The sequence below is a fragment of the Molothrus ater genome, chromosome 5, assembly GCF_012460135.2.
Source record: "Molothrus ater isolate BHLD 08-10-18 breed brown headed cowbird chromosome 5, BPBGC_Mater_1.1, whole genome shotgun sequence".
Taxonomy (NCBI): domain Eukaryota; kingdom Metazoa; phylum Chordata; class Aves; order Passeriformes; family Icteridae; genus Molothrus; species Molothrus ater.
In genome coordinates, this window is record NC_050482.2 from 69096664 (window position 1) to 69119824 (window position 23161).

General features: G+C 41.5%; 1 protein-coding gene across 2 annotated transcripts in view; it reads left to right on the forward strand.

The window, feature by feature from the left end:
- Nucleotides 1-15623: 15623 nt before the first annotated feature.
- Nucleotides 15624-23161, forward strand: part of PTPRO (protein tyrosine phosphatase receptor type O) — a 148617-nt gene continuing 141079 nt past the window's right edge. For both annotated transcript variants that reach the window (XM_036401773.2, XM_036401774.2), the window contains exon 1: nucleotides 15624-15955. In XM_036401773.2, coding sequence (XP_036257666.1) covers nucleotides 15755-15955 — 201 coding nt within the window. In that variant the 5' untranslated portion in view covers nucleotides 15624-15754. The remainder of the gene's footprint in view (nucleotides 15956-23161) is intronic.

Genomic DNA, 23161 nt, shown 5'->3' on the forward strand with positions numbered 1-23161 from the left:
TGAATTGTGGAGGGTAGTGTTAGATGAGATATAAGGGAGAAATTCTTTACTGTGAGAGTGGTGAGGCACTGGCACAGGGTTCCGGAGAAATTGTGGACTCCTCATCTCTGGAAGTGTTCAAGGCAAGGTCTGATGGGGCCCTCAGCAACCTGGAAAGTGTGGAAAATATCGCTGCCCATGGCAAGGGTGTTGGAACAACATGACCTTTAAGGTCCCTTCCATCCCAGAGCGCTCTACGATTGTACAACTTCCAACTGATGATCTGGTACCTGGCATAAAAATCCATGCTGCTTGGCAAGGGTTTTCCTGACCAGGTTTTTCTTCTGGAAGGAGCAAATGGAGCAGATGGAGAGCTTGCAGAGCTTTCAAGTGGTCAGCTGCAGCAGGAGAGCTGCTGGGGTGGGAAGGTGACCGATGCCATCTCTGCCAGGGAGCATCTCTGCAAAAACAACCCCAAAAAAACCTTGGAGCATTGCACACACACTGCTCTTCTGGGAAAAATGAAAGCAGGACTTTTCATGTTTTCATGTGGGTTTCTCCACCTTCAGAAGCTTGAATTTTGGGGTTTCTTAACACATCATTGCTCACAGAACATAGAGTTTGTAGGTTATGCTAAAGGAAATAGCTGCTGTTTAAGCTATCCATTGCAATTTGTTGTGAAAAACATGTACTTCACATGGACTATAACTGTGTGGGACAAAATAAGAATGAACTGAGAATAACTGAGACCCTCAGAATTATTACTGAATTATTTTATTCTATTACTATACTATATTTTATTATATTACTGATTATTACCACAATAATCCTTCTAAAATAATGGAGAACCTCAGAATTATCTGATGTCCCTCTTTCTATTCTCTCTGGCTTGTTTTACAATTATGACATTTGGATTTTCTTTGGGACTTGATATATTTCTTGTCTAGTTGTAGGGCAAAGACATCAGATTGACTTAGGCTGTATCAGTTGAAGGTTCCTATCAGATTTTAGGGTTTTTTAGAATTGGGCTGAAACTTCTCTCTCTTGACTTCTGTCTTCCCCCTTGGAAGGCCCTGATTGTGTTCACAGCCTCATTACCCCACCCCAGGCCAAGGAGAAGTGAGTGAATGGGGCCAGGCTGTGGCTTCAGCCTCTGCTTTAGAGTTTTGCTGCTTCTGCCTCCTGTGAGTTGTGATATGTAAACCTCTGCTGGCCAGAAATCCCCAGTCTTGTCAGAATGAATGCAGGTCATAAAAGGGAAAGGAAGGGTAGGAAGCATTTGAATGTTTTTAAGCTTTGCTGAGGACATCTGGCCTGTGGTGATTTGCTTAGAAGAGGATTAATTGTAATGCAGACTCAGGAAGAATGGGGATCCCTTAATGACAAGTGTCAAGTATACAGGATGTGTATTGTGTATAAGAGCCAGTGGAATCAAAACAGAATTATAAAACCATTCTAGGATCTCCCTGATGCTTCAAAATGCTTCAGAGAAATCCAGTATACTTGGAGAATTTCCCCAGCAGGAATTCTTTGTGTCCTTGATGACTTCCATTTTAATAAATAAGTTGCTTGAAATTACAGCAAATGAGGTGAAGGCTGTGCTGTGTTTTCCTTGTGCACAGAAGTGCTTTGCGCAAATGCAAAATGCAGCAATTGGACTGGTTTGTGTCATGTGAGGGTGGTGGTGCTGCCATCTAATTAAATTTGACTACTTTGTTGCAGACAAATTTTAACATGGACCCACAGCCTGAGTCCTGTGGGTGAACATTTGCAGCCCTAAAGCCTTTCAGACTGAGGAGGGGCTCAGAGAGCCCAGGCGTGTCCTGGTGAACTGGGGGCTGGTACAGAGACACCCAGAATAGCAGAGCTCCCAGCCAGTGGCAATTTCCACTACAGGAATCAGGTTTTCCAACACAGCTCTGAATGCAGCCAGAGCTGATTCATTCATTATTTTTGTGGCTCAGGGCAATAAACCTGCCCCAGGATGGTCTTTGGTTGTGATCCTACAGATAAACTTGGGGACAGATTAATAAATAAACCAGAACTGTAATGGGTTTTCTGAAGGGTGACACTGGACCAATTCCATTTTCAGCTGCTTAATGTTAAACTGCATTTGGGTTTGGGGGGTTTCTTTGGTTTTGGTTTTGGTTTTGTTTTTGTTTTTTTTTTTTTTTTTTTTTTTTGGTATTTTGTTTTTGAAGGATGGAAAAGCATAGCTATTTTCTGGGAAGGGCTGAGAAAGGATCTCATCATCCTCACTGTTTGAAATCTCATGAGGTCCCTTTCTATAGCTGTGGTTTCTCTTTTCTCTCCTATAGAAAGCACTACATTATGATAATATTAAGACTGAGAGATGATGCAGGCTGAAATCAGGAATCACTGAATTTAAAGCTGTGTACACTGATGTAATGCTGCTTCTCAGGGGTTTTGGGTTTTGGTTTTTTTTTTTTCTCCTATATCATAACTGAAGCTATTTCTTTGCCAGAAATCTTTCTCTTTTTAACATTATCTTCCATAAAGTTTAAAACCAGATTTTACAGCAGTAGAAAACTGCTTACCTGTTCAATAGAGAATGGAAAATCTTATACTTTGAGTTGCCACAGCGTGGCGATGTTTCAGAGAATTTTGTTCAAGTCTGCTGACAGTATTGGCGAGCCCAGCACTGGGCTGATGGTGGAGCATTTCCCTGTAACCCTCTCTGTACTCTGCAGAATAATTCAGTGTGGCAGTGACAAGCTCCAGTGTAAAAGAGGGAGGAGGAATGCACTGAGATGCTGTGATAGAGAATTCCAGTGATTGGGGTGAGGATAGGGTACAGGGATTTAATGATTTTTTTTTTAATTTCATCTTATTTTTAATTTGTGTGGGAGAGACCAGCATTGCTGGTCTCTGAGCTCTTCATGTTCACTTCCTATTATTTCCTCCCACCCCCACCCCTACATCCTACTCAAGTAATTTATTTTTCTGTAGGAAAAATCAAAACTGTGATTTTTTTTTGAAACTAAACACTGAGCAGAGTTGCATACTTGCCTGTTTCTTACATATTTGTTTCCAAATAGTCTGTAATGTGAAAATAACATATCATTAAGATTCTGAATTGCAATTAGGTTGTTTACCACCTTCCACATTATTGGGTTTTTTTCATAATGTGAAGTAACCCATGTTCACACAGATCCTGTTTTAACCTCTCAATGCATTGCCACTTGTGCTTGTTGGAAGCTTTACTCCAATAAATGCCTGTGAAGGGGTAAATGTCAATCTAATTTCTCAAATTAGCCATATTTTACAAGGGCCAGAAATAGGACACTGCCCAAACCCTGGATCCAGCTCGCTTCAAGCTTAGTCAGAGTCTTGTAGCTGAGGCAGCTAACTCTATATTTTCTCAGTGCCCACATTTCCTTACAGAATTATTCCCATTTAAATATTTGCATGGGGAAAAAAATAATTTGTTGGGTTTTGGTTATGTCTTGAGATTCTGCCCTGTAATTGTGTAAAATCAAAGGTAGCTTTTCTATTTTCCTTCTTCTTTTGCCTAATCTTGAGGTGGAGCCTGAGGGCTCTGCAAATGCATCTGCTCTGCCCAGACTCCATCAGGCAAAGCCATTCAAACTGGTTTTGTGTGCTGTGGAAGATTGTGCTCAATGTTTAGCTTTATTTTCACCCACAAACAAGGTCCAGGGGGACATTATGGCTGGTGCTGCTGAGAGGAGAATTTTACTGTCAGTGTCAATTTGTGTGGCACTTGGTGAGTGTGTTGCACATCGATACCCTGGTGTGTGTGAGTTCCTTCTCAATCTTTAATGTCTCCCCTTGCCCCACTCCTCTCATTTCAGAGGAATAACTCTGAGTGTCCCTCTCAGCACAAGGAATAACCTGAGCACCAGGAATTAATAACCATGTCCCACCAATTCAGTGATGCTCTTTCTAAATCTCACTGAGTTCTGCACAGGCCTGCTTTAACAGCAATTAGTTCCCAATGACATTCCTTTTCCTGAGGGGATCTTAAACTCATTGAAGGGTTTTCCTTACTCACTGGAAAATATGAAGCAATAGAGTTATCTTTGATACCAATTTAATTAATTCTGCTGCAAGACACTAATGTATTCAGAAGGCTACCATGGATATTACATGCACACTGTATTGCTCACAGCCAGTCTAATTTAGGGTGCTGCACTTGTATTGGTTTTTTTACCATGGCAAAATTGAGTCAGACAATAATGCATGGATTTGGAAAAGCTTTATAGTTCATAAACATTGTCACATTCATATTTGACTTTGTCAGCAAAGGAAAATTAGTTCAAACATGGTACAATGATGCATTCACTGCTCTGGGAGCCTGTAGTTCAGAACTTGACACTGATAAACTTTTATAATTAATTCTTTCCATTTAATGAGATGGCTTATACTATCAGCAAATGTGAGCTTTGATGTCAACATATTCTATTGACCATCTTCCTGTATTAATTAGAACATGACTTGATGGAGGCTTTTCTTACAGAAGACCAAAAGACAAATACAGTGAAATTTGTTTATGTGCCTAACTAACTACACATATTGAGGCAGCTCATGAGTGCTTACCCTGAATCAGAGAATGGTTTTCAGTGATAAAGCAGGAGAAATTGGGAAAGTGAACTTCTTGGCTCTGTTCCTGCATTTGTCATTGAGTCAGGCAAGTCATTAGACACAGTTTGAGTCCAGCTTACCTATCTGTTTAATGGAGATAATAAGACTTTCCTGTTGGGGAGAGGGATTTTAAGGCTTAATTAATTAATTTTGTGGAGCTCTTTGCCGCGCTAAAAGGAAAGTCAAAATATTGCTTGCTGTAGGTTAAATTGTATGGAAACAAAGTGTGATCTGATAGTGCTTTAATTTTATGCATTTTGACTGAAAATTATGCTGACTTGATTATATTGATGCTAACATCCCCATCAGAAGATAACCCTCCACAACAGAGTTATTGGAGAGCTTGTACTAAAAATGAGTGCAATAATAGTCTACAGATTTGCATGTAAAGGGCTAAGAATAGCTGGTTACTGATCCTGTTCTCATCTGATGATTTTATTTTGCTTTATGGGTGCAGAGAACGTGCCAGAAAAATAAAAGCTTGCAGTGTGTTTTGACATTAACAGACACTAATAAGTGGTACTTAGTGGAGCCGAAAAAGAAAGTGATTAAGTAGGTCAGCTTACTTAAAGAATAGGGAATAAAAATAAGGTTAAAACAGAAGTTTAAATGGGTAGAAAGCATTAAATCCATCGAAGACAGCAATATTTGTACAGGTGTGCCCAGGTAGAGGCAAAAGGGGAGGTTTTAATGTAAAACAGTCTGGAAAAATAGGGTGTTTGAGATCCATGTGCTGGATTCCTACAGCACTGGGCATGGGAAGGAGGGGAAGAGCAAAAGATGATTGATGTGAGCCTCAAATAGCTCTGTGCCACATCAGGCTAGTGCAGCTCCTGTCTCCTCTGAATTCTGGGGGCTGGAGCGCCTTGCTGCTCAACAAGGGCTCTGCTTGCTCCTCAGGCTCTCTGCCAGACTCCTGCTTGATCATGTTTCTTGCATGAGGGCTTGCTCAGAGTAAGCATCACCTTAAATATCCAGTGTATGGATGATGATCTTAGCAGGAAGTTTTCAATTTACTTTCACTTCCATTACTATCTCCTTTCTTAAAAATACATTTTCCAACATTATTCATTCCATCTCAGTGATAAGAACATTGCTGTCTTGTGTCTCTTTGATGTCTACTCTGCTCTGGAAGAAACAGATCTATTCAGCCTTTGTCCAGCAATGTTTATTCCTGTAATTGCAACAATAAACCTTATTCCTGGCAGAGTAACCAGCTTCACCTTTCTGATTACTGTCATGGTGACTACTTGAATCAATATTGCACCTTAAAATGATAAAATACCTTGATTCAGGATGGATGGATCAGTGCTTTGAGGATGATTGACAGAAATCTTGCAGATAAGCCTCTGAGACTTAGAATGCACTGAAAATTACCCTGAAAATCTGTGTTTTCATCTGGGTGTTGTCTATCATTTTAGTTTCGTCCTCTTTTCTGCAGTAATTTCAGTTGACCTCAATATGTTGTGTTCGTTTTTTCTTGTAGCACAGTCTGATTTCTGTAATAAAGTGTGTTGCCGTATATAACAGGATCCCATTTCTCATCTCTGTCAAATAGAATTACTCTGATGGCAATGCATTCAAACCCACCTTGATATTACAATCATAGTTGTTTCACTCAGTGATGGGACAGGAACTGAAGACTTGTTTCTTTTTTTAACACAGGCTGTCATGGTCAGACATTTGCAACAATGCTGCTTAAATTTGTGCCTTGGTAATCAGAGCCCCAGCATGTACCTGTGCCTTTCTGCTATTTGTGGGTGCTGCTGGAATAATGGAGCCATCTTAATTTCAAGCTGTCCAAGTTCAGAAAGCTCCTCAAGTTAGGAGCAGATCTGAGTGAAATTCCTGGGAGCAAGTATCTAAGGAGATTGGGAGGAGGGTGTATTGTGCTGGCTGCATCAGGATGGTTGAAAATGGGTGGGAATCCCTGTAGCAGACAGGTAGGGAAATTATAAAAGAAAGGCCTCATAAGATCAGGCCTGCTCTGCTAAATTAATAGTTGGCCTGTCACTTCTAGGTGCAGCTGAGTACTTTGCAAGTTCCCATGCAAAAACAATCTTGGTATGAGTAGTTTGTTAACACAACAACCAATTCTAGGGGAGAAAAACAACTAGCACCTGCATAAACATGAAATCTGTCCCATGAGAATCAGTGAAGAAAATATGTAAACAATTCAAGAATACAGAGATTTGACAGAGAAGTAAAATATCTCTTACTGATCAACGGCAAGAAAGCTGCTAACCAATTAAAGTTGCACATGAGGCCTGTAAAAACTGTATAAAATGAGTTGTGTGAATAAAGAATTGGATTTTCCTGCATGAAGAAAATGGAGTTAGGTGACTTATTACAACAAATCCCAAAGCTGAAGTATTCTTGAAATGTATATGAATTATTTTCAGTGTCACCCCATGAATTCCAGGGAGCGAGTTCTGAAGATTTTACTCTGAATAAAAGGTGTTTTCTCCTGTAAACTAATCCACTGACTTGAGTTGGACATTTGTTACAGGAATGTGATGCTCTAACAGAGCAAGCCATTGTCAGGGAGCAGTCACAGCTCTTCCCACATTTCTATTGGTTAACTTCATTTTCACTTTCTTTGCTGGATAGAAGTGTAAGGTACATCAAACCTCATGGACCCTTTGTTAGCTGCTTCTGGTTATCCCAAAATTTGGGAGTAAATGCACCTAGTTGCCTTTGGTTTTGGTGGGTGTTTTTAGCCCTCTGTATGTATTTGGGTCACATCAGCCAGCAGTCTTAGCAAGGCTCCACATTTAATTATTGCAGCTGAAGCTATGATGCTTGGAAACACATTACCTCTCTCAAAGTCCCCATAATGTCATTCTGATGTTTTCTGTGCTATTGATCTACCTCCTGCTTTGTGCAGCTTTCCTGAGCTGACAGAGAATGTCAGAGCTGTCTTGTCCAAAGGCACTGGGCCACTCCAGCAGTTTCCAAGGTGCTGGGCAGGCGTTTGAGCAGCTCTGTGGATGTGTTTGATGTGTTCCAGGGTTTCACCCCGAGCTAATGCCAAGCTTCTACTCTGTGATATGGAAATGCCAAGGTAATTTCATGCTTTGTAAAGCTCTATGAATATTTTTAATTACGACAAAAATGCCATGGAAATGAAGATTGTTCTGGGTTTCATTGTTGCATGGAGTTTTGTGTGACTCTAATTTCATAGCAGTTTAGTGCATTTGGCACTTTGAGATTTGTGGGTTGTCTGGAAGCATAAGAAAGCGAACCCCATATTTGTCATGGGTTTGATAACCTTGGCTAAGCTAATGTGGGCACTCATTTGCACACTGCTAGCAGTGATGGATTTTCTATTTTTTTTTTTTTTTGCCACCTCCACCTTGGAGCCTGATAGCCTCGAGGCTCTGAAGTGCCTCTGAAGTACAATATATCCCCACACCCTTTCAGTAGAATTCAATGCCACCCTGTAAGGACCATGTGGGTCAGGGCAGAAGACAGCATGTTAGTTAGCCTTTGTCAGCTCAAACTTTGGGTTCTCTTCAGAACCAATGGGAGTTTTTACTTGTAAAATCCCTTCTGCCTTGTAGTGAACTTGGAGCATCAGATGGTTTCCTTTAAGACACAGGAGCTGAAGGTATCAGCTTAGGGCTCCGCTTTTGCTAACTCCCCCTGACAGCACAGCTACCTGTGTGACAGTACCAGTTGTTGGTTTCTCTGGGTCTGGATTGAAGGCACTTGAGACTGTAATTCATGTTGGGACTCAGGTGTTTATTATTTCTTCTCAGTAAAACAGTCTCACTGCTGTGAGTTCAGCAGCAAGGCACAAAATGGCCAACAGTCTCTTGTTCCAAGGTATTTTAAGACTAAACTATCCAATTAAGAACTGGCACCTAGATTATTTCCCCTTTTAACCCAGTAACTCATCCCAAAGAGCCCCCAATGCAGACTTTTCTGCCCAATTACAAAATGCCACCAAACCCACGAAGAAGAAGGAAGAAGCATGAAGGAGAAACTCAGGACAACACCCTGTGCCCTCCATCTTGCTTCCATCCACAACACACTAAAAATCCCAACACCTCAATTTCTCACCAAGTGATGCACCTACACTGCTCTCTACAATCTATTTCACACTTTTGTGGATTCCAATCTATCTTGAAGTGTAGGAAACTTTCTCCATGAATGAGGGTCAGAGTCAGTGCTCCCCTGGGGGTCAGGGCACCCCAGAGCAGACAGAGAAATATTCCCAGTGCCCTGGGTTTCCACCCCAGAGCAGACAGAGAAATATTCCCAGTGCCCTGGGTTTCCACAACCTGGCTGCCGTGCTCTGCTCTGCTGGCTCTCTTCCCATTTAAAGGCTTGTTCAAGGTATCAGGGCAGGCAGAGCAAACCCCAGTCCTGGCATGTTTTCACACCCAGCTCTTCCTATATGGGCTCTGAAGGATCATTCCTGGAGGTGGAAGTTGTGTTTGTTAGAAGACACAGTTGGCTGCCCAATCATATTAAATTGCATTCCAAAAAACAAGGCATCCTATGTCTGCTGAAGTAAAACATGCAAATCCTATTAGTGTGAGAGTGTGTTAGCTCATAATTGATGTGTTTGACATATTAGTGTGCTAATTTATGTAAACTGGGTAGTCTGTGAAAGATGATCATGGAGAAGGAAAGTGGGCTATTTTTAATTAACATCATCCAAATAGCTGTGTAGTGGGTCTAAAAATGGAGGGGGAATTTTATGGAGATGTTCTAACACTTAAGTTTCAAAAAGATTTTTTTTTCCCTACCTACTCTTGGATATCTTTCAAGTACTCTGGAATGAGCCCACATAAAATGTACGGGAAGGCACAAAAGAAAAAAAAATATCATGCATCATTGTGTTCTTTGTGTTTAACAGTGTTTTTGATCCCTGAGATTTTGGAATGCTAAAGATTGAAGTTTGATAACAAACATTTTTGCCTTAGCTGGTAAATCTACAGATTTTCTTGCTATTTCCATATAATAGGTAAAATTCTCTTAAATCCTGCCAACCTCCTTTCCTTGGTGATTAGAATACCTGGCTATGCCAATAACATATTTGCTGAATCTTCTCTTTTCTCTCTCTCCTTTGAATGAAATCTACCCCCTAGGAAGTAAATTGTTAGTGAATGAAATGGGATTTTTATGAATACATTTATGATTCTAGGCCATTTTCCCCATTCTCACATAGCTGCAGGCCCACTTTCCACACGGGGCTGCTTTTGAAATTGTTTACTCTGAGTGCCCAGTAATTGGCACAATTAATCAAACGTTGTGACCGATTGCTTTAGTCAGCTCTTGTTGCCTGATTGATCAGCTGGGGTTTTCTGAAACTATAAAAATATATCTGAAGTGAAAAGGCCTGCTTAGTGATGCCATTTGGGAAATGGCAGTGAAAAGGCACTGGTTTAAGGCATGCATTTTTATACTGGGTTATGGTACCCCCAAACCATGGAGTGAGAGAAAAAAATATCAGCACAGATGCCAGGGAAGAAAAGGATGTTATCCGTGCAAAATTTCAGCTCCTGCTGTCAATTTCTGGGGAGAGAAATGTTTCCTGTAACTATGAGTCAGATTTCTGTGAATCAATAGGGCCTGCGAGGGTCAGAGGAAGTCAGTATATTTCAGAGGTGAAAGGTGATAAAAGTCTCTGGCTGACTGGAGCTCAATTTTCAATTTTTTTTTTTTTTTTTTTTATAAAAAGGCTGGATGGTTCTGCAATGTAAAGTACAGTGGAATTACTGAGAATTACCCCCAAGAAAGCAGAAAGAAATACCCATCTTAAGCAGAAATAAAATAACTTTTTTTTTTCACTTTTTTCAACTTCTATGGCTTTAGAAGTTGCTGAAGACAGTGAGAAATTCCCAGCCTGCCTCTTTCCCCAGCCTTTGGCCTGCTTAGATCATAGACAAAAATGGAGAAGCAGGTCCCATCTGGAAGGAAACACTGAGGTTGCAATACAAAATAAGAACAGTTAGAAAGTGCAGTGATTTATTTTTTTTTTTCCCAACCATATCTGCTGAGACTGGAGAGAGAACTGTAAAAGGGACATTTTGATAACAGACAGGGCTGGTCAAATACTTAATAACTTGCTAGAAAGGTAAATATATGAATATTTTTTATCTAGAATTATGTTCACAGAACTCAATCTGTTTCTCGGGCATCCTGTAGCATCCAGATACCCTGGGACAGATAAATGAAAGTGGAATACACTGTTTAAATGTTAAATAATCTTATCAGCCTTGTGGATATGTTTATTCCTTCCCTTCTGGAAAAAAAAAAAAAAATACCCACAAAAACCAACTCGGTGCCTCTCCATACCCCATTTCAGTGCTAAAGGAAAGAAACATCAGACAAAAATCTTTCATGTGCTTATTTATGAGGAAAAGATTCAATGTCAAGAACAGATTTCTGACTGCTTTAAAAAGGGAAATGACCTTTTGCAGGGTAGTTCACTGCTTCTCCTGCACTGAAAGACTAATAAGTGTCTGGAAGTTGATCAGCTTGCACATCTGAAGTGTGTCAATCATTCTTGTTATGAAAAGACAGATTGTTTTAAAAAACTGACAACTTGTTTGTTAGGGAGGCACACTTTTAGAAGTCACAGGGCCTGTACTTATCAAACTGAAATCCAAGATAAATTTGCACTTGAACACTAAGTGCCAACCCATGTACATTATTCTAGCCACCCTTTGCACTTGTTTTTGTTATTGTTTCATCCACTGCTGTCATTGAAATGAAAGGACTTTAGGTGAGAATACATTTAAGAAGGATCCACACTTTATTTTCATAAGAGCATTTCTCACTGAAAAATAACTTTGCTTCAAAAACTTCATGGACCAAGATGACTTTTACTTAGAGTGGGTTTTTTTTTATAAACCTCCTTTCATGTCATGCTTATCCAGACTTGCTGAGGCCTGTAAATCTTCACATAAATCTGGGTTTATAGTGCAGCTAGGAATAAATGCTAATTTACAGCTTTTTTCCTTAGGCCAGGCAAAGTTGGTAGATCTGACAGAGTGTTGCTTTGGGGTTTTCAGGGATAAGGGGAGAATTTACCATAAACCTTAAATCAAGTCCACATAAGCTATCAGCAGGAACATTTATAGAAACATTTGAAACCATGAAACATTATATTTCTATTTTTCTCTGATAATCTAGGGTGATATATGGTAACTAACACTGGTTTAGTTAGGATGATACATTAATTAAATATCTGATTAAAGCACACAAGTGTTTTAATTCATCAGGCCATTAAATAAAGGTAAAGCTCTAGCACTGTAACTAACACAGCCTTCAAGGGGGTGATGAGCTACCTGAGAAGTTCTTGAAACTGTGTTTGATGTGGAGTCCTCCTTGGGGGTGGTGCTCTCAAAATGCAAGAGGATTTTCCTTAAACCATTTTTGTCTTCTAGGGCTGTGTCCTAATAATGCCTTGAAATACTTTATCATGTTCCTGCATACTGCACGTCAGAATAAATAATAAATAATTATCATTATCAGAAAAAATAATTCCTGCCCAGCTTTTACAGTAAATCAAGTGAGTAGAGACAGGACTTTGTATCAAAATACCACATTGTGCACCTCTCTGTCAGGCTCTAAGTTCTCTGCTTCACTGTGATTCTGCCAGCTGCATTCAGAGAGAGCCAAAGTCCCTTAAGCCACATTCACATTTTCTGAAAAATCCCTTCGCCCAGGATTTTTCTCCTAGGAAGCTGAGAAGCCTCAGAGAAAAATGAAAACAATATTATTTCATTTGCTTTTCCTCTGTTTTGCTCGTGTGGCATGTGTTTGGAGATTGTTTACCACAGGTGATTGTTTATTGGTTTTCACTGATTTCTTGGCCAATCAGTGCCAAGCTGTGTCAGGACTCTGAAGAGAGTCACAAGTTTTCATTATTATCTTTTTAGCCTTCTGTAAGTATCCTTTCTGTATTCTTTAGTATAGTTTAGTATAGCATTCTTTAATATAATATAGATCATAAAACAATAAATTAGCCTTCTGAGAACATGGAGTCAGATTCATCATTCCTTCCTACATCTGGGGGCAACCGAAATATAATAGACAGGTGTCCACTGCAGCCCAGAGTTTGTCATAGACCAAGAAAAAATTAGGATATTTTCCAAGTAGAACAGATCCTGGAGGAAAAATGAGAGTTGTTCTTAGTGCAATGAGGTCTTGCCATGAGTCCGTGCTGTACTGGAGGAGTTGGGCTTCCATGATCCTTGTGAGTCCCTTCCAACTCAGGATGGTCTGCAGTGCCCTAAATGACCTTTGATGAGTTCTGGGCAAAGGTGGCAGAGCTCCACAAGTGTCAGTTTTATGTGAGTGAAGGGGAGTTTTACATGGAGTGAGGGACTCTGTGGCCAGTGAGCTTGCTCTGTGTTGCAGGAGCTCCACAAGAGCCAAGGTCAGGGCTTTCACTGACTCCTTGCACAGGGCTGTCTTAGTAATTGGGAACATGTTCCACCTTCTGCTCTGACAAGAAGAGTTTTTTCAGGTTTCTGGAATGTAAAGAAAAGAGGAGGGAAAAAAATTAGTTCAAATTGCCAACATCCCAGTATCTGATTCAGAAAAAGCTGCTGTTTGATGCCAGAACAAATGTTCCTCATTTTTCCTGATTTTTGTTTTAAAAATTTTTCTCAAATGCTTGTGTGTTTTTCATCCAAATAAATGAAATTCCAGTTTGTGAGGTATCCTGCTGAGCACTTCCTTTTCCTCTGGGCCCATGCAGAGGGTTATAGAGCATCAGTATCTTTTTCTAACTGACCACTCACAAATTACCCTGTTTCTTCTTCCATGAGTACATAAAAGTTATCTCATTGTCTCTATTTTTACAGCTTTCCTGGTGTGTTAATAGTCTGGCTGTTTTTATTGTTTAGACTCTAGAAACAAATAAGGGTGATTCTGTTTTCATAGATCCTCTTCTTTTTTCCTCTCTGCTCTGTATTTTTTTCTGAAAGATTATGTTCTATTCACAAACTGGAATCTTCCAAAGCACTGGCCCTTTTTGAAAAAGTTGAATAATTCCATACTCCCATAACTTAAAGAAGATGCAACCTTGAATTCTCTTGGCTGCATTTTCCTCAGCTTCAACAGCTAGATCAGAAAACTTTATTACCTTGGTACTTTATTGAAGGTTTCATTGCAGAAATGTTTCTCACTTCTTTCAGCTATTGTTCACTCTCTTTGATTCCAATAGTGTTGTCCTGAGGCTAAAATGCTACTAGAATTTTATACTTCTTTTTTCCTCTTAAATATCTTTGATCTTTAGCCTTGCTTATGCCATCATCATTTTAATGTCTAAATGTTTGTAAATAAGTGGAATACTGGAGAAGAAAGAAGCATAAAATACAGTCCTAAGGACAAAAATCATTTAAGTCCAATTTACTTAATAAACAAGAGGTTCCCAGCCAAAAATTCCACCTACAGCTTTCAAATACTGGCAAAATTTTAGTTTCCTAAGGAAATTCACATCTTTGTCTTTCAGATAACCTCTCTTAATTGTAAACCTGAATACTACTGAAGGAAATTTATGGTTAACCCCTTACATACCAATTTCAGATAAGTTTCAAGCACTAACAGAATAGTGAGCACCCAAGAGAAGTCTGTGTCCTTTACTGGTAGCATTGAATATATCTGTAATGTCCCCAGCTTCTTATAAATGAACATGTGGGTAGCATTTGCCTTTTGGATTTCTAAATTTAGGCTTTGTGCCAATATCTACATGGGGCCTGATTTTCTCCTTTGCTTTCTGGATTAATCCACGTCAAGTGTGGCAAATCTTTGCTCAAGGGCCCATTTCAGTACAAAATAAGCACATCCCTCTCTGGCTTTGGCCACTTTGAAATCAAGCTTTTGTTGACTGAGTGTCCAGATTATAAGGAAAATCAAAAATATGCCATATATAAGCTGAGCAGGGCTCTGAAACACAGATTCATTATTGTCCAATTTTGCAGTGCTGGTAGAAAACAGCTTTGTAATTGTTTGGTTTAAAGGACATTCCCGCGAGACTGTGGTGGAGCTCATCTTGCCTAAATGATTTAGAAAATCTGAAAACCATCCCAGAATCCACTTTTAGCCACTACTTTATTTTTTGAAGCAAGAGTGATGTGGTGGCCCATTACTCTAAGTAAGGGCACTACACTTAGACCCAAAGTTGCTCTGAAATTTAACACCCCAGACACAGCTGTTTATTACACTTGCAACCCTATTTTGTTTGAATTTACCTTTTTTATAACTCTGGTAGTGTTACCAAGGATGCATCCTGATTTATACCTGTGTGAGAGTGTGGTCTGTGATAAACCAGATTCTGAGGTAGTTTCTCATTTTGGAAAGACTGTTTTCATCGGGGTGGTTGAATGGGGAAGGTGTTTAAGTACTTTGGGATTTTGTTTAGGTTCCTCTAAGTGTTTGGTTTTGTTTTTTTCTGGAGACATCATCTTAAGCAAGACTCTTGCTGAGGTGTTTGGAGATCCCTGCAGGATCGCTGGGTGGGATGTGGGGGGAAGATGTGGCAGGGGAGGTGCCCTGAGTTCTCTCTCAGTGTACCCCTGGGCCCGAGTATCTTGTGGGACAGAATGAGCTCTCCATGCCTTGCAGGGTGAACATTTGGAGAGCTGTACACACGAGCATAGCCACAGGGACGTTCTGCCTTGTGTACCAGCTGGGTAACAGCCCCTGCAGCTCCAGCCGCCTCCCAGGGCCACTCCGGCCTCTCCTTTCCCTGCCCCACCAGATGCCCCCGGATGCTGGGGGCATTTCTGTCCCCCCGATGGCGGCGGGGCAGGAAAGAAGACATCGGGGAGGGCTTGGTGGTGAGCGGCGGTGAGGATGCGTTTCTACCCGCGGGGAGCAGCTGCTGGGGGACAGGGGGGCCGGGGGCAGAGCAGGGCGGTGCGGGGGCGACTCCTGTCTTCATCATCTCCATCACCTCCCATCCCTCGCCTTCCGCCGGGGGCTGCAGGAGCCGGCGCTCCCGGAGCCGGTGAGCGGCGCGATCGCCCAAACTCCAGGGAGGGGAGACACCACCCGCCGTCGCCTCCTCTTCCTTCTCCTCCTCCTCCTCCTCCTCCCCTCCCCGCCGCAAACCCCAAATAAAAGGGGCGGGGGGCGGCAGGATGCGCCGCTCGGAGGGGAGGTCGGCGCCGCCGCCGGCCGCCTGATGCTGCCGCAATTCGCCATTGCCGGGCACGGCTCGGAGCCGAGCGGAGGCAGGCGGGGGGCAGAGCCGGGGCTCCCGGGGGCACCGGAGCTGCAGCCCCCCCTGCCCGGCCGCCCCCGCACCTCCCCCATGCCCGACCGCCGCCGGCGGGGGGCCCCGGGGGCCCGCTCCTGTCTCCTCTGGCTCTTTGTGTTGCTGAAGGTAAGTGCCGGGAAGGGGAGGGGAGGGATGCGGGGCTGGAGCATCCTCCGCGCCGCCTTTGTGTGCCTGCCCTGCCCGCCGAGCCCGCTCCGCGCTGTGCCCGCTTTGTGCTGCGCGGGGAGCAGCCCCGGCCGCCGTGCCCCGGGCAGAGATGCGCTCCCTCCCTCCGTCTCCCACATCGCCCCGAGGGATCGGGCTGGCTCTGAGCCACATCCCCTGCCCGCCCCGGAGGGACCGGCCGGGTTTGGGTGGTTTTGGGGAGCGCTGTCCTTCAGCACCGCTCCCTTCAGAGCTCGCACCTTTCCCCCCCGGCACACTCCGCTGATGAGGATGCTGCTAACAAAGGGGCTGGATCGTGCTGGGTTTGTCGTGGCACAGCTGAGCAGTTCTTTTTGTGTTTCAAGCTCAGCCTGTCTTCTCGGCAGATTAATTTTTCAAAGTTCTGCTTCGTGCCGCGAGCTCGGTTTTCACATGGTGTTTTCATCTCTGCACTTTAGCTCGTTTCATGGTTTCTTAAGTGTATTTTATATGCCTCGTGTAACTTCTAAAAGAAAATGAATGTGCTGCCCAGGTGAATACTGCAAATGTCATTGCCCTGAAGAGCAGAGCTCAGCACTACTGAAAACTTTGTTGTATATTTGTCAGTCACTGTTAAGCAGAGCTCTGCAACTAAGGACCTGACCTTTCAGAGCCTTATAAATGTAAATGTTCTGTGGAAATCATCAGGGCTCCCTGTGTGAATAAGAGTTTGCAGGATCATGTCCTGGAACAGCAGTGGTGTCGCTTCTAAAATTGACATTGCATTGACAGAACTATTTAAAGGGAAGCTTTCACAGCATCTGTTCACATATAGTAGTCAACTGTCAGCTGTCTCATTTTCATAACTGCTGAAACATACATTTATGCAAGATAAAATGCTAATATACAGACAAAATGTTGTTCCATGGAATGTGGTAGTTAAAAAAAAGAAAATAAAAAGGACAGTAAGTCTGTGCATGTTCTGGCCCAGTAGAAAGATTAAGTTTCTAGTTTTTTCATGAACATAGAACTGCACACAGTTTTAAGTAGCTGTTTTATCCCACAATTAGAGAATGCACATTACTCTATATCCTAGCTTTAAAAAAAAAAATAAGAGGTTTATGTGCTGTATTTTGTTGTTTGGTTTTTTTTTTGGTTTTTTTTTTTTTTTTTTTTAACTAGCATTGCTGTGGTAAAGCAAGACAGAAAATAGGTAGTTTAAATTTGTATGAAATTAATAATAAATCTGAACTAATTGTGTAAGGTTTGAAGGTAGCCAAGGGCCCAGGTTTTCATTCTGTTGGAAAATAACCATCACTTTTCAGCTGAATAAACCTGGGACTGGAGGGACAAAGAAAGCTGATGAGCATTAGCAGAATTTTAGAGTAAGAGAAGGTAAAGCTGCAGCTTCAGATAGAGGTGCATCAGTATCTCCCTGTGTGACTGGATTATGACTTTGGTTGGATGGCAAGCCCACTGTAATTAGTAATCTTTGCATTGGTATTGAACACTACAATAAAAGAAGTGAGACTGTCAAAGTAAAACTGATTACAGGAGAGAAATTGGGGAAGCAAGAACAGTGCTTGTTTCAGATCATGACAATAGGACTGTTTTCCTGAGCCTGAAATTCACTGAATATTCTTCAAGATCTGTGTATTTTTCTTTTTTTTCAGTGACAAATAATTGAAAAGATCCCATTTCAAAACAAGGCTTTTTCCCAGTTTAGCTCTGTTTAGTTCTACCAACCTGTTGAAGTAATGCTAAGATTTAGCAGACTCGATTTATTAAATTGGTGCTTCACCTGGAAGTTAATCTTGTTGAGAAAGCAGTGGCATTAAACTGATGAATCTGAAGACAGGCAAAACTGATGTCTGTGTGCTTGCTGTTTCAGTGCTAGCAGCCCAAATGTCACTTGCTAAGCTGAATCTGCTTGATGTGGCCTTGATGCCCATCTGGCAATTTGTAAAATCATCAGCAGACTTTGCAAAGTGATAAAGCTGCTCAAAGCACATTTTCTCCTCTCTTCTCTTGTCTTCCAATTGTCATTATTTCAGGGTGCAAAGCGACAGTGCCAGCTTATTCCAACTCCTGATGCTTCTGGGGCTGCTGAAGGGTCAGTGACACATGGGACATTGCCCACTGCGTGCCATGTGCCAGATATGGTTGCCCATGGGCTAGTAAGGTGTGGCTCCTTCTTTCACAGTGTGATGTGCATGCTTTCTGTGCCCCAGGGTAGGAGCATAGTATTATTTTTGGAAATACAGCAACGTGATCTTGAACCTTTACCATTCTCCTTCTTTAGCAGTTTTTTTTTATGTGGTGGCTAATTTAGAAATTGGCAGGAGAAAGGCATTGTGTGTGAGCTCAGACACCAGGATGGATTCACAGTACTTGTGAGAGGAGCAGGGCTGTGGGTTTTGCTTCAGAGAAGACTCCAACCATGCTCTGAAGGAATCTCTTAAAATATTGCCATTTTTGCAGTGGGTCTGTGTTCTCTGTTAGTTTGTTTCACTCAGAATGGCTGGAAGGCAGAGTCTTCAGCAGCTTGCTCTGTAATCATCTCATTTTGGCATGGCAAAGGCAGGGCTGAGCACAGCCCAAAGGAAAAGCTGTACTTCAGCTTAATAAATAGGAATAAAAAGTAGACACATTCCCTCATTCCAGTGACTGATGTTATGTTTATCATCTTTTTTAACTGCAACCAAGCAGCCTTCCCTTAGTCATGACTGCTCTGAGCTCTGGCCAGCTGAAGTTCTGCTCTGGATGATGTCCCTGGTGTGTCAGATGTTCCATGCTGCTGGTGGCTTGCACCTGGGAGCTTTAAGGTTGCTTTGTTAAATTATTTCTGGGGGAGAAGGTAAAGCTTAGTTAGAAGAGAAAAACATCTTGAACAAGCCAAACCTGGTGCTGGGACATTGTTTGCAATCTGTTCCACCTCCAAGATGTTCTGAGCAAGGGTCTCAGTAGAAAAATAATAGAGAAGACTGGTTGTCTCAGTGCTTCCATGTCTGGGCTAAATAGGAGTGATGACACTCTTCAGGAAAATTCTCTATAAGTAAAATAACGCATCTCTTTTTTCCAGGAGACTGAGGTCTTTGAATATCAGTCTTATATATGCTCTTAATTAAAATCAGCAACATCCTCTTTCTTTCTCTTAGCAAGGACAATTTTTTTTTGTGTCTAGCAGGGTAGAATTTTGTCCAATGCTACATCAGGTTTTGTAGTTTGGCATCATAGTGAACTCAACGCAGGTTTACATGGACCAAGACATTCAAAGAGACTGAGGTTCTGTAAGACTTTACTCAACTTTACCCAGCAAAGGAAATCTGTTTCTACTGGTGTAATTTTCAGTAATATCTACATCTTCAGTTAATAATCTGAAGCAAAAGCCTTACCATTAGGGTGCTGCCTTTTCCTGCAGGAAAAACCTTTTTAAGAGAGAGGCTGATTTCACAGCTGAGAGCCCCAGTGTGTCACTGCTGTTTCCTCCTGCTGGGAAAAGCAATGAATGAATAATTTGAATTTTGCTATGGAGTCCTTTTGGCAACTCTTCTCTCTCCAAGAGATGGTGGCTGAAGCTCTTGTTGAGACAAGTTTTGTCTTCTTTCCTCATGGCTGTGTTCCACTAGTGTCAAAATAAAACAAAGAAAGACCCAAACTTACCTTGCCAGCTCTTTTTTGTTTGCAAAACAAATGAAAGCCTTCCTCATGATGGTTTCAGGCCCAGAGGTAAAAGTCTTTTCTTACCACTCCTCTTGGACTGTATGGGAGAAAAAAGCATCCTCCCAGGAAAAGCAAGGACTTTTCTTTTTAAAAAAGCTAATTATGAATAGTCACCCTCAGCTCTAAACTTCTACAAGTCAGGTGTAGGATCCTAATAATTCTCTTTAATTTCTTCATTTTCATGGGTAATATGTGGATCAGGGTGATTCTGGAGGGCAAAGCCAAAGAAGAGGCTGCTTGTGCCAAGTCATGTTTACGGAACTGCAGTAGGCACTCGCAAACCCCTCTCTGCCAGTGAAATAAGAGTCTGCCATTACCCTCTGGCAGATTTCCTCGTGATGAAATGACAGTGGAGCGTTGAGAAAAGATCCTTCATGCCTGCAGGACTTATGAGCCCCAGGCTCAGATTGCACAGGGTCAGTAAGGCAATTTCTAGGTTGTATCACCTGGGTCAGAAGCTGCACTCAAGGGTGATCCCTCATCCAGGCTGGGATGGGCTGGGATGGATGCAGACTTACCTGTGCTGATCCCGTGGCAATTCATTAAAGGGCTCCCAGACAGTGCTGGCTGAACCTGAGAATCCCACTAATCTCTGCATTTCTGCTGTCACCACACAGAGCAATCCAGGCAGATAATGAAATGACCTTACAGAGCTTCAGAATGAATGCTAAACTGAACAGAGCCTTGTGTAAATCCACCTTGAGACTTATTTTACCAGACAGCCTCAGCTCTGGGGAAGGGAGCATTTTTTTTACTTAGGCATATGAGTCAGGACAATAAATGTCAAAAAATAAACCTTTGGGAAGAGGTCTATTTGCTGAAGAACTTAAAAGACTCATAGCTAACTTTGAATCTAAGTGTTTTTAAATTATTTGCCTTTTTCATTGGAGAAGTATACATTGTTATCCTGAGCACTCTTCTATTAATTTCCTCTTAGCTTCTAGTAAATTAGTGATTCCATTTTTGTTACTCAAGGTTTTAAAAATTCTATTCTATATACAAAACTGAGTTGGTTGCAACCTGAAGAAAAAAAAACTTAATAAATATTAAGAATATTCTGAAATTAAAATCTTTACACAGACTCGAGTACCTACGAGTGCACTGATATAAATTAAGAGACTTGTTTATTAAATGTTTTGCACATGAAATTGTAACTTTCTTTTTTTTTTCTTATTAAATTTCTATCAATGTAGATAGAGTGGAAAAGGGGAAAATCTTTGAGACAAATGTGGCAACATATGCTAGCTGCCACATATGGAGTATAACAGATGAACAGAGAATGGGAAATACTGGAAACAGAAAGGTTACCTTGCATTTCTCAGCACTCTGCCATCCCAAATGAATGGCAGCCAGTGAAGGGAGCAACTCCTAGGAAAGGAGTTTGCCATCTTTGCAGCAAGCCAGACATGATGCATTCCATTTCTGGAACCCCCTCATTCCTGTGCTGGGAAATTACAGTGGCTTTTAGAGGGAGTTCCAGAAATAAAATGATATGCATGGTGTCTGGCTTACCAGAAAGATAACACTTTGCATCAGGGCTGTGCTGGAATGAGCGTGGCAAGCTCTGCAGTTTCCCTTCTGGTTGAATGCAGGTATTTAGGGAAGAGATGCTTTACAGTAAGTGTGGGTGATGCAAAAGTTGGTGTCACAGCTGACAGCAACAGGGAGCAGAGTTAGCAGGAAAAATTTAAGCTTTAAGTATGCTGGTCTTGAGGTGATAGCATGGACATGAGAGTATGTGGGATATTTGGACAGAAAACATAACATTGGAGGTGGCAAAATGTGAGCATGGTATTTAAGCACAAGCGTTGAGCACTTCAGAGAAGCTGAACGGAGATAATGGAAGTAAACAACTCTGAGCTATTATTCTATGTCAGTCAGAGATTTAACATGAGGTAGCTGTTTGGTAGATATGAACCTCTTGGGGGATAAAAATCCTAAATTCCTTTCTAAGTTCTCTGTAAAAACAGATAAGGTTGCCTGTCAATCTACGCAGTTGTGATTTTGAAGTGATTTGGCCTCAGCACTTTCCTCTGTTGTTGAGACAAGGGCCTTCTTGTCTTGTCAGAAGGGTTTGAACAACTGCAGCTCCTTTGTGTGTTATAAACCTGCAGGTCCTCAGGTTAGCTGTGTTGATTTCCAGCTGTATCACATGAAGGCCAAGTCTTTGGGGTAAGAGAGGTAGGTCCCAGTCATTAATTTGTGAATCTGATCAGCAACTCCTTCAAGTTTAAGGGTTTTCAGTAATTTCCTCGTCACACCCCCTAGAATCAGCCATGGAGGGGCTGTTCTTCAATGCTGGGAGGAGTCCCCAAAGCAGGCAGACAGTCCCAATTGTCTCATTCCCTTTGTGTAATTTGCTTTCTGTATTTCATCTGCAGCAGAGCTATTCTGGATCATTTCCTATTTGTTCATATGGAAGTCATTTGAACATGGGAAATCTTCACTCCTTACTGATCTATTAAATGGGAAGGAATGGCTTCATTCCACTTACAAACATTGAAGAAATGTTAAATTTGAGCAAGGGGAAAAAAAGCCAACAAAACACTGGAAAAACCCACACACACCCAAAACCCCAAGATCTCTTACATGTGGTGAAGAACAGTAGAAAGAATTGGGGAGAAAAAAACACATGGAAAGAATGCTAATTAGTGTTTTCCTAAAGCACTGCAAGGCAGATTTAAGGAAAAAAAAATGATCATTTTCCCAGAGCAATGAAATGAATTTATTTATTATTTGCTTAGCACTGCTGTGCCTAGCTTTGTTCTGTATGCAAAATACCTGCAGACTCTGCCTGGAGTCTGGAAGACAGACACATCAAAATAAGGATGCTCTAGATAACTTAGAAATGATTATCATATATGCCAGTGCTGGTATTCTCCAAGGGCTGGTATACCTTCCAAACAGAAGTCACAATTGTTTCCCCCAGGAGCTGAGCAGAGGGGTCTTGGTTGTTGTTGTTGTTGTTTGTTACTTGTTCTTTTTTTAAATTCAGTATTGATTTCTACAGGATGTTGTTCTTCAGAGCTTCTGGTCGTTTACATCAGTTTAAAACATCAAAAATAATTAATAATCAATGTGGCTTTAATCCCTTCAAAGAGAACCCATTAACCTACAAAAAATGGTCTAGCTCACAATAGTTTCATGAAAGTGACTGTAAGCAGGGCAAGAGATGAAAGAGAGAAACATCACTCAGATGTTTTCCTTTTTCAAAGAGAACTTGCATTTGAAACAGAGAACATAGCTAATATTTTATTGTAGTCAACTTACTGTAAATTAGGAGGTTTGGGGGTTTTAAAAATAATTTTCTTTCTCTAACTTGCCTGCCTGATCTTGTACTGGTATTTTCTTGAGTCATCAGTGTCTGCTTCTGAGGAAAAGATGATGATGTCACAAAATCAATATCAGAGGATCCTATACTGTAATCCCTTTTCAGGGAAGTCCATTAAATCAATGCCTCTCCTT